At 38.1% G+C, this 12,077-nt stretch overlaps 1 protein-coding gene across 1 annotated transcript; it reads left to right on the top strand.

Moving 5' to 3' along the window:
* Positions 1 to 1,238: 1,238 nt before the first annotated feature.
* Positions 1,239 to 3,648, top strand: LOC107561089 (gastrula zinc finger protein XlCGF57.1-like). The gene is made up of 2 exons (XM_016245438.1): positions 1,239 to 1,247; positions 2,865 to 3,648. Exon 2 carries the CDS (start codon positions 2,870 to 2,872, stop codon positions 3,446 to 3,448), a length of 579 nt encoding a protein of 192 aa, XP_016100924.1. The 5' UTR covers positions 1,239 to 1,247; positions 2,865 to 2,869; the 3' UTR covers positions 3,449 to 3,648.
* The last annotated feature ends 8,429 nt before the right edge of the window (positions 3,649 to 12,077 follow it).

Here is a 12,077-nt window from a genome sequence, read left to right as displayed (position 1 = left end):
TGCCTTCAGGGTTGTTTTGAGTGTACTTTGTGGGAAACTTTTGACTGTCTAGATCTGGATACTCATACAATTGTGGTTTCAGATTATATCAATTTTTGTGTGGAGTCAGTTATACCAACAAAAACATATAAAATATTTCCCAACAACAAGCCATGGGTATCAAAGAAATTAAAACAACTATTAAATAAGAAGGTAGCTTATTATAATCATGATATTTTAGCTTATCAGACTAGATGTCTTGGTAAAGCTATGAAAATTATATCTGATGATAGGCACCCACTGTATAATGAGTTTGAGCTCTTGCCTTCGGGTAGAAGATTCAGGATACCGGTGTTTCTTAAAAATAGAGGGAAAAAATCTTTTATAACACAGGCAGTGAAGTGCTTAAATGAAAGATAGAAATAGGAGATTTATTTTTTTTTATGTAATGAGCAGGTCTCATTCAGTAATTAGCACTACTTGATTAATTGATGCTAAATTGTATTGTTTCTATTGTGAAATTTATGTTGTATTGTCGTTTGTGAGAACCGCATATTGAAACAAGACACTGAAACAAAATTTCCCCAAGGGGATAAATAAAGTTACTACTACTACTACATGAAACCATCTGTATTCAATAAAGTGTAACAGAAATAAAGGTTACTTGACTTGATATAGAGTTGTGTAGTTGCCCAATGACAGTGTTTTGCTCACAGAACACAGCTGAGAAATGAAGAATCTGTCAGCACCCGATTCTGCTGTTTCACAGACAAAGTAATGAGACGGTCTTTTCCACATTTACCCTGCACTCTTATACTTTCATAAATGGTCACGTTTTTAGTACAGCATAAATGTAGCAGTTTTCTTTTATGTGAATCTTTGAATACTTACTAGTTAAAAATAAGGGAGCTGAACATGTGTTTTGTAAATGTTATAATTATATGTCATAAACGCGCTACTTTCCCCGTGTTATTTCCCTCCTCTCGACGCTTCACACTCCAGTCCAGCGGGTGGCGTTAAAACACACGCGTTTGTTTGCAAATTACCATTAAACCTTAGCGAAGAAGATTCGTTTCACCGTAGAAATGTACTTGTAGTGTACAAAAAGATTTTAAATCCGTTCAGAAATACTTGTATTATTCTTATCATAGAACAAGCAGGGCTGTCTGAACTGAGATCTGCTGCTGTGAAGATGGTGTTTGTTAAAGAGGAGAGTGAAGAGAACACGAGTGAACCAGAACCCTGCAGAATAAAACACGAGGAACAAGGTCAGTCTTTATTCTTCATTCATCTTTAATGACACTTTGTGCTACATGAAAGTAGCGTTCGTTGCTATAGCAAGCAGACATCCATTTCTGAAAGAAAACGCTCCTGATGTCTGCTTGCTATAGCAACGAACGCTACTTTCATGCATCTGATTAACCGATAAACCTCGCACTCTTATTTCAAGGTTGTTGTTATTGCGGTGGTTATTTTAACGGTTTCCTTCGTACTAGGGCTGTGCGATATTGAAGAAAAATGCGATATGCGATACGATAATGCTTAAAGCACAATCCTGTGACAGTCACTGGCTGTAAATAGTGCAGCGCGTGAAGGAGAAATGCGAGGACACGAACACTACTGTTCAAGGTCTCCATTAATTCGTGCTTGTAGTAATTTAATGTGTATATATTTTGAAAGCATTGAATTGCTATAGAAATCGCAATTAATTCGATTATTAGCGTTTTAAATCAATCACTGTCCGAAATTGACGATTCAAAAATCTTGTTTCAAGATCGATGCATATGCATCGTCATGGTTTGTAATCGATGCATCAATAAAACAAGTGAATCGTTACACCCCTAGTGTCCACTGATCCTTAACGTTTTTTAATTCTTTTTATTTTTTATTCTTTTCTAATTCTAATTTTTTTATTTCTGTAAAAATAAAACCTTAACGGTCATTAAATAATCCACGTTTCAAATGTCTTAATGTAGCTAAACAGAGTGTACGTGTGTGTGTGTGTGTGTGTGTGTGTTTTCTTTCATTTTGTTAAGTTAAATCAATTGTGTATAGACCTATTTAACTTTAAAGTGCTGCAGGTGCGTGATGTGAAGATGTGTGAATCCTGATGTTCTGATCTCTGGGGGAAATTTTTTTTTTTTTAATGGGTCACAGGCACTTGTCCATTCTGATTTAATTGCAATTTAACATAACCGGTTAACAGTTAATTATCGGTTAAGGGGCGTTGATTTTCCTGCTGGTTTCAAAACACACACCACACTGTAGTATATGCCATTGATTTTCACTTAAAGGTGCACTAAGCGATTTTTGAAAAACGCTTTTGACCACAGCGTCAGACCGAGTCCCAAAACACACTTGTAGCCAATCAGCAGTAAGGGGGCATGTCTTGAAGAGGGTGCACATGACGGATGTTAGCAGATATAGAGATAGAGAGCAGATAAAAAAAAAAAAAGAGGAAAATATCAGCGAAACAAAATATAAAAAAGAAGGGGTCTTCTTGATAGGTAAGTAACGTTGATTTTGCTTCATTTCATACAAATTATCCATGTTGGCTTTTGTTTGAATATGCTTGTGTGTCATCTTCACTTGTTTCCGCGATCGCCGTTGCCTTGGTTGTGTACGTACGTGTGGGGAGGAGATTTCAAAATAAGGGCAAGGTCCTGTTGGGGTATGGGAGTGTTTGTTTAGGTGCTTTCAAATATCAACATCGTTTGGCAAAAATCACTTTGTGCACCTTTAAATCTAATGCTTTAACAGTTGGTGACATCCTCAGAAAACCTCTAATGGCAGCGCATTGCCATAACTTGCCTATGATGAGCGCGGGTATTTCAGTCACGTTGGGTGCATCAGTTATTTTCATCATTATAATGTTTTCATTTCAGGCCTGATGAAAGTGAAAGAGGAAAGACAAGATCTGAATGAAGTGGAGGAGAAGCATCAGGATCAGAAAGATCATGATCTCAACACTGGAGAAAAATCAGTGAGTTTCTCTAAAACTGAAAACGGCAACATTCAAATACCAGAAGTCAAAAAGCCTTTCAGCTGCTCACAGTGTGGAAACACTTTCAAACAGAAAAGAAGCCTTATGTACCACATGTTAGTTCATGCTGGAATAAAGCCTTTCAGCTGCTCTCAGTGTGGAAGGAGTTTTACACACAAAAAGCAACTTAGTGATCATGTGCATATTCACTCTTCAGAAAAGCCTTTCACCTGCCCTCAGTGTGGAAACACTTTCACACGTAAAGGAAGCCTGAAGAATCACATGTTGATTCACAATGGAATAAAGCCTTTCGTCTGCTCTCAGTGTGGAAAGAGTTTTATTCAGAAAGGACACCTGAAGGTTCATTTGATAACTCACTCTTCGGAAAAGCCTTTCACCTGCTCTCAGTGTGGAATCAGTTTTGCCTATAAACAAGGATTTAATATTCACATGAGAATTCACACTGGAGCAAAGTCATCTGTGTGAGAAGAGTTGGAAAGCTGGTCTCGGAGCTCATGTTCATCGCTTTCACTGTGCCGTGAGGAAATTGAACTGATCTGGAAGGAGATTTCTAAGGGTTGACTCTAGTGCTTGGTGGTATACTGGTTCATACCGAATATCTGTGTTTATTTTACTTATGATATGAATTTCTAAAATACCACAATATGTATTTTTTTTTTTGTTACTCGGACACAGGCTGCATGAGGCAAAAAAGTAATATAACCAAAACCACCGCATAGCCGCTCTTTAGTGTAGATGCATGTTGATTTTATCATACGATGCCGCGATTATAAATGAGAGCAACTCCTGGTTAGGATTAATGGGTCGTGTTTAGTCACTATTTAGTGTGGAATTTTTCTACAATATTTACTCATCCTGACAGTAAAATATGGCATTCTAAGTCAATGTACTGCAGTATTTCCTCTCTCAGTCAGTAGAAAATGTGGTTAACACCCGGTCATGCATGAAAAAAGCTGGCATAATTTTTTAAAATACTGTGATATTTTTGGTCATACCGCCCAGCACTAGTTGACGCTTTAAAAAAAGCCCCAGAAAATAATTCTTAAGAGAGCGAAAACTCTCTCTGTGCTGTGAGTGTGGGAAGAGCTTTGATACAGTAAATATGGCAGCAACAGTGACTGAAATACGGTGAAGCAGCATTGATCATATTTAAAAGTACATTTTCTCTCAGAATCTTGACTTTGTCCCTGAGGTAAACAGACATTAAATTGATTCTGACTCATTTTTAGACCTGGAAAATCACAAGTCTATTTCTTTCATTATTCATTTTTGTTTTGCCAATTTTCTGCTTCATAACAGTGTTTTTCATGAGATTGTGTCTGCTTTTAGGCATTTAAGGCATTCAATTGTTTTGGGGGCATTTACATGATACAATTTTCAATGAAATACTGAAAATATTTTATGCATTTTGCTATTTATTTAGAGTTCATTTTTGGTTTTTCCCAGTCATTTTGGCTTAATTCTTGAACTATAATTTTTATAATTCCGCTCTCTTTGAACAGTTTTATTGTTCACACCAAATTTGAATTTCTTATTTGCATCGCTATATATGACTTGCATGCAAATTGATTTTCTTTTTACATGTAATGCATTTCTACACAAATAAATGTACTGTATACATTCAAATGTGCATATTCATTCTCTGTGTACAATAGGATTGACTTCTCCCAGTAAGCTTTTAGGGGAGAGCGGGGCACAAAGTAACACTTTTTGACTTTCTCAAATTGTGTAAATCCAAATGGGGTTCAGAGTATATATATATTTTTTTATCCACAGTAATTTTACACTTGTCTAGTACAAATATGTCGCTTTGTTTCATAATTACAGTGTATACGTTTTTCTTTATTTACCCTCAAAAATTGGAAGTGAGAAGAATATACAAGACAAACTAAAATATTTTGTCAATAAAAAAATTATTTATTTCAAATAAAATAATGGCGTTTTTTTTAAGAATTACAAATAATCTGATTTTGGAGTTTGACAATGAACACATTGCAACCATGCTTGGGACGGCCCAATTAAACGAGCCACAATGCTTTACATGTCTTGAAATAATAATTTCTTAACAATAAACATTGACTGTCAGTCTTTATTCACCTGTTTCTCGTTGTTTATCATTCAAATGTATTAAAGTAAATAGTGTGAATTACATAGAATAGCACATTGTAACGCAGTGTTACAACGTGGCCCATCTGCGGAACTGGAGTTTAAAACTGGTTACTTATGTTGTTAGCGAAGCATTAAAAAATAATCTAAACTGATAAATAACAGATTGGAGATTAAAATAATTGCAGATTTGTCTCATTTTAAATTAGTAAAAACTGAGATGAAAAATTTACTTAAGCCAGAAACATAATTTTACTATGGTAAAATAAATTTTCAGCAATATCTTCAAAAGACTTTTGAATTTTGGCGCACTTTTTTTTCTCTATATAATGTTGATATGGTAACTAGTAAATGCTGTAAATTTGGTTATGCTAGCATGTGTGGAAATATTTAAACCACGTGTGTTACTACTTACCCCGCGTTACTTTGTGCCCCGCACTCCCCTACCATCTGTTGAAATCTTCCGGCCACCACAGTAGGGCTGGGCGATATATCGAATGTTAGCGATAATATTGCAATAATTTTGACGACGATGTAAAATGAGAAAATATCGTGAATATCGAATATTTCAAATTCAAGCATACTTTCCCAAAAGAAAGTGCCGAACGTCCAAAAAGGAGACATGTTATTGCGGTCTGCTCTACACGCCTCTACAACGTGAGCTTTCATGAGTGCGGTTGCCAGATATCAATAGTTATAATCCCCGAATCAGAGCTTCGCTGTTACAAGCATACATTTTCTGTCCAGTGTTTTGCTTATTTTAAGCAATCTGGCAACCATGCGCGCTCGCTCCTCGTTGCGGAAGCGCCGCCGCCAATGGTCTAAAAAAAAACGACAAACAAGCTGGAGTTTAGCGATCTAAATGAAAGCGTCACTCAACCAGTCTGTGTTCTGTCATGAGATCTCGACTGTATTGTTTGCTATTGTGATTGCTGAATAAATGCACTTACTCAACCACTGTTGTTTGAATAGAGAAACATAGGATATGGCAATTTGGAATTACTATTAGGAATTTCACTGTTATAATATTTGTATTGCATTTGTAAGCATGAACCGCCTTTTTAAGGTCATGCCACAGCATCTCAATAGGATTCAGGTCAGGACTTTGACTAGGCCACTCCAAAGTCTTCATTTTGTTTTTCTTCAGCCATTCAGAGGTGGACTTGCTGGTGTGTTTTGGATCATTGTCCTGCTGCAGAACCCAAGTTCGCTTCAGCTTGAGGTCACAAACAGATGGCCGGACATTCTCCTTCAGGATTTTTTGGTAAACAGCAGAATTCATGGTTCCATTTAGCACAGCAAGTCTTCCAGGTCCTGAAGCAGCAAAACAGCCCCAGACCATCACACTACCACCACCATATTTTACTGCTATATAAATAAAGGTGACTTGACTTGACTGTTGTTATGATGTTCTTTTTCTGAAATGCAGTTGTTACGTGCCTAATGTTGTTATGGGGAAATATAACTTGTGTGTGGTGTTTCGTCTTTTTCTTCCCTTTTTGTTGCTATTTTCTTCTTTCTCTGCCTATCTCTGTCCTATGATCCTGCCATTGGTTTATCGGCCTGTCAGTCTTAATTAAAACGTCTGTGGAATCCTCCAATCAGCATTGAGATTTAGAGTACAAGAGCCTCCGTTGACACCGGAACTAGGCAGAGTTCCTTCCGCTGCCATTGTTTGTTCTGACTGAGTGTAGTACTTTGTTGGTAATGCTCTTTTGGAGTGTCTGATGCTGGTCATTTTGTTCATGATGACAAACCTTAACCTGAACCGAGTAACATCTGACCGGAGGGATTTGAACAGGGAAGTATGTCACGTGACTTACATTGTCCATCATGTAGGTTGTAACAGTGTTTAGACACATTAGGTAAGGAGCATGTGCCACCCCTATGTACTTTTGTTTGTAGAGAGTATAGGCTTAGTTAGGGCGTTTTTGCACCGAAGATCTGTGTGTATTCTTTTTCCAGATAATTTAGCTGGGGATTGGGAGAAGTTTGTGTTTTTGTTTCTTTTGTTTGGCACTGCTCATGTTCTTTCCCTCCGTGTTCGCGTAAACCCAGATTGTAAATATTTGTATATAGTGTGCATATGTTTCGTACTATTTCTGCTCTCTACAATAAATAAAAGCACTTTGTTTTTGCATGTGACTCAGTTGCACTGTGCCGGTTTGTCAGTAGCGTACTTCTGAGCTATTTATCTTAAAATCCTGGGTTACCATCTATGTTGCGTTCGTTCCCTTATACCCTGGACTTGAGAACGTAATGGCAGTGTTACTTTTACACCAGACTTAATGGGACACACACCTTCCAAAAAGTTCAACTTTTGTCTCGTAAGTCCACAGAGTATTTTCCCAAAAGTCTTGGGGATCATCAAGATGTTTTCTGGCAAAACTGAGACGAGCCTTTATGTTCTTTTTGCTCAGCAGCGGTTTTCGTCTTGGAACTCTGCCATGCAGACCATTTTTGCCCAGTCTCTTTCTTATGGTGGAGTCATGAACACTGACCTTAACTGAGGCAAGTGAGGCCTGCAGTTCTTTGGATGTTGTTGTGGGGTCTTTTGTGACCTCTTGGATGAGTCGTCGCTGTGCTCTTGGGGTAATTTTGGTCGGCCGGCCACTCCTGGGAAGGTTCTCCACTGTTCCATGTTTTTGCCATTTGTAAATAATGGCTCTCATTGTGGTTAGCTGGACTCCCAAAGCTTTAGAAATGGCTTTATAACCTTTTCCAGACTGATAGATTTGAAATGTTCCCAAGTCCAGAAACGTAGCAAGGAGATCTGTAAAATAATCCATGTGACATCAGAGGTTCATCCGCAATTATACAAAGCTACGAGAATACATCCAGCGGATATTATCAAAAATGGCACCTAGGTGATGTGGAGGAGACGAATTGTTGAATAAATTTGTTATGTTTTTTTTCTTTTGCGCACAAAAAGTATTCTCATAGCTTCATATAATTGCGGATGAACCACTGATGTCACACGTTTGCGGGCTTCACACGGAGCATGTAAACTGTGCATGCTCCTTGACCTTGAGAACAAACCATGCCTGCGTGAGGTCGTCAGACCCTAAACACTAAGTATTTAGTCTGAGCCACAAGCATGTATCGGTGGGCGGGGCTAAACAGGCAGTGATGTATAATTGGTGGGAGGGGCAAAACAGACAGGGATGTAGAATTGTAGGCAGGGCTAAGCAGGCAGTGATGTTAAATTGGTGGGCGGGGCTAAACAGACAGTGCTGTAGAAGCAGGCGTTGATCTTCTACAGAGATGGGCTTTTGCCTCACTATTACGTCATAAAGTGGCACATTCCAAAAGAAGTAGTTTTCTGAGCTTGGTTTCAATAAAAGCGGCTTTTAAACGAATGAGAAAGTTTTGAGTTTTTAAGCGTACAGGATGTTTTTATAGTACACCGACCGGTTATATTTAAAAAAAATTCAAGGGAAATTTCAAAAATAAAACCCATAAAATTGTATTATCTGTGTCATAATAAGATGGAAAATGGCAATAAATAAATTTTCAGATGCCTTTTAGGATAAAATTACACAAGGAAGTTTTTAATAGTCGATTAATCTATGGATTATTTTTTATGATTAATCTATTTATTAATTTCTGATCAGTTGATGAATTATTTAGTTAAACTATCAATAATTATTATAATTCTCATAATAAATACCTAACTTAAAAATAAATAAATATAATAAATATAATGTGGCAAGAATTATAGAGCAGTAATACAATACACTCAGTAATGCAAATGTCCATGATGGCTGGGCTGCATTCAGTCGCTGTTTGATTTATGCAGCAAATTAAAGCATCTGTTTTAAAGGTGACCTATTATCCCCCTTTTTACAATATGTAACACAAACTTTATAAGTCCCGAATATGATTATAAGCTAGACAAATTAATGCGGTCGATTTTACATTGCTTTCATATGCAATTTTTAACTACCACATTCCTATTCACGATCATTCTGGTAGCACATGAAGGCAGCATCAGTGAAAACAGACAGACAATGGTAGCTTTAGCAACATTAGCCTTACATAGTGCCAAGAAGCTCTTTCAGAAAGGCAATTTGGGGAGATCACGTGACCCGCTGACAGAGATGGCCGCTTGAGTCTAAAGCTCCCAGACCCGGTGTCGTTGAACCATTCGTTTAAGTTATAGTCTCGGCACAACGTTCTTATATTTGTTCTCTGAACTTGTTTACTTTTCTGCGATGGCTAAACGACAGCTTTTGCCGTCCTCTCCGGAGAAAAAACGGCAGAAAGAGCCTGCTAATTAAGCGCTGCGTGCCATGGTGGCTGACGAGTTAAAGCTACAGTTTGGCGTCGTTCGGGAAATTTTTAAGGAGGAATTTCAACCGATCGCCGAAAGAATTGGAATTCTGGAGAAAGAGATGAGACTGATTAGTTATAATTTTGACTATCCAGACAGCTGTTCGGCCGAGGTTAAGCTAACCGTAGATACACTTCAAGATAAAATGAGACTGGAAGACAAAAGTCGCCAGTGTAATATTCTTCTCGTCGGTCTTGCAGAAGGGAAAGAGGGCAGCGATCCTCTAGGATTCATGCAAACTCAGTTACCCCTGTGGATCCCGTCACTTAAAAACAGATCGATCGAGATGGACAGGGCGCATCGCATCTACACCAGTGACAGCAACAGAAAAGGCCCGCAAACTCTAATCTTCAAATTGCTTCGCTTTCAGGACAGAAACGTCATCCTTAAGGGAGCACGAGCCGTGGGACAAATACTGAACAAGGGCAACTTGCTTCTCTTCTTTCCCGACTACAGTAATCAAACTGCCATGAAAAGACGCGAGATGAATCAATCTAGGAAAAGACTCACGCAACTCGGGATCTCTTCCTTCATGATCTATCCCGCCACGATCAAGGTGACGCATCGCGGATCAACCACTCATCTCCAGATGCTGACTGAAGTTGAAGCTTATGCTGACCAGCAACAGGCACTTACTACGCCTCTGCCCGTATGTGACAGCACGCCAGTGGGAATGTTAACCGATGCCAGCTTGTAGTTCCTAGGAGGAGATTTATAGACTGATATCGCGACTAAGCTGAGTACTACTTTAGTGGACTGTGATACCGAGTCGGCCTTGGGACTTGGGTGACCCCCTGTTATGTTGGCCACGTATCCAGACGAGGTTGTTGTGATGGCAGGTAGGAGAGTTTGTTCTCACTCTCCGCTTACTGCCTCTCTGTTTCGTTACTGTTGTTGTTCCCTTATAGTTCCAAATGCCATGAACTATTCATGTAAGTCCACTATTTTTTTCTTTCTTAAGTAAAATGTACAGTAATTTGACTGAATTATGGTTCTTAATGTTATGTCTTGGAACGTCAACGGCTTAAATGGCGCCATTAAGAGAACCAAATGTTTGGATTATTTAAGATCTAAATGGATTTCCTTTGCACTAATACAGGAATCTCATTTGAAAGCGTGTGATGTACAACGTTTTCAAAATATATATTACAAATTAGTTTATTTTTCTTCTTCTGATAAGAAATCTAAAGGGGTTTTGATATTGATGGCCCGGCGTCTTCCTTTCTCCATACACTGCTCTAGAAGTGATGCAGATGGTTGCATTACTTGCATACTTGGTACTTGGTCCAATATTAAATGTGCTTTTGTTTCAGTTTACGCTCCAAACGATTATGATAGTGTGTTCTATCAACAGCTCGTCCGCATGTTACTAAGTTTGAATGACTATCATCTTGTCATAGGAGGCGACTTCAATACTGTGCATAATTCCTTACTTGATAGATCTCAAATATCACATTCTGATCAAACCTCTTCAAAGTTATTTAATGACTTTATAAAACAGATCAACGTGTGTGACATATGGCGACTGAGAAATGAGGCAGTCAAAGACTACCTTTTTCTCAGCTCGCCATAAATCCTACTCTCACATCGATTATCTGCTCTTATCGCCAGCTCTCATTTCATTTATTGAAAACGTTGATATATTACCCCGTCGTCTTTCAGACCACTCCCCAGTTACATTGTGTCTTCTCCCATTTTCTGTTTCCTCTGGAAGTAAACGTTGGATGTTTAACACATCTCTACTTAACGACCAACATTTTTTTATCACAACTGCGCACCTCCTTATTAGAGTTTATTGAACTGAATAGCGGTTCAACTGATAACCCTCAAGTATTATGGGAGGTAACAAAATGTTTTATCGGAGGGAAATGCATTGCTTTCTCCTCTTTTCGTCAGAGGTCTAGGAATAGCCGTAGAATTGAGCTAGAGAGACAAATCCAGGCGGTGGAACAGTTTCTTAAAAATACTTATTGTCAACAAAAAAAAAAGAATTAAGAGCACTTAAATCAGAGTTAAAAGAGCTGCTCCTACACAGAGCTCAATTTATTATGCATCGTACAAAACAGTCTTACTACTTTAATGGGTAGAGACCAAGTAAATTGCTAGCACTACGGATTAAGCAGATGGAATCTAGAGCAAATATATACGCTATAAAGAAGGATGGCATCTTACATGCTCAAACAAAAGATATAAATCAGATCTTTAAATTTTATTATGAACAACTATATACTTCTAATTCTTCCTCTAGTCATCATCAAAATGTATCTTTTCTTCAGCAGTTTCCCCTCCCCAAATTTGATGAACATCACTTAGAGATGCTAAATGGCCCACTGTCTCTAGATGAACTGAAGCTGGCTCTAGACACCATGCCAAAGAACAAAGCTCCGGGTAGTGACGGAATTCCCCCTGAATTAATTGTCACTATCTGGGATATAGTTTCGTCACTTATTCTCAACTCTTTTAATTTCGCAATCGAAAATGGAACCCTTCACAGGGATCAAAACACAGCTCTTATAACCCTTTTACTCAAGAAGGGCAAATATCCCTTAGAATGTGCCAGTTATCAGCCTATTAGTTTAATAACTACAGATGCTAAACTTTTCGCTAAAACGTTAGCCCATAGACTGAATAAATGCATAGACAAAGTCATAAACT

This window comes from Sinocyclocheilus grahami, unplaced genomic scaffold, assembly GCF_001515645.1.
Source record: "Sinocyclocheilus grahami isolate Dianchi unplaced genomic scaffold, SAMN03320097.WGS_v1.1 scaffold757.1, whole genome shotgun sequence".
NCBI classification, from domain to species: domain Eukaryota; kingdom Metazoa; phylum Chordata; class Actinopteri; order Cypriniformes; family Cyprinidae; genus Sinocyclocheilus; species Sinocyclocheilus grahami.
Note: the sequence above shows the minus strand (reverse complement) of the source record. Positions and strands in the feature narration are given on the sequence as shown.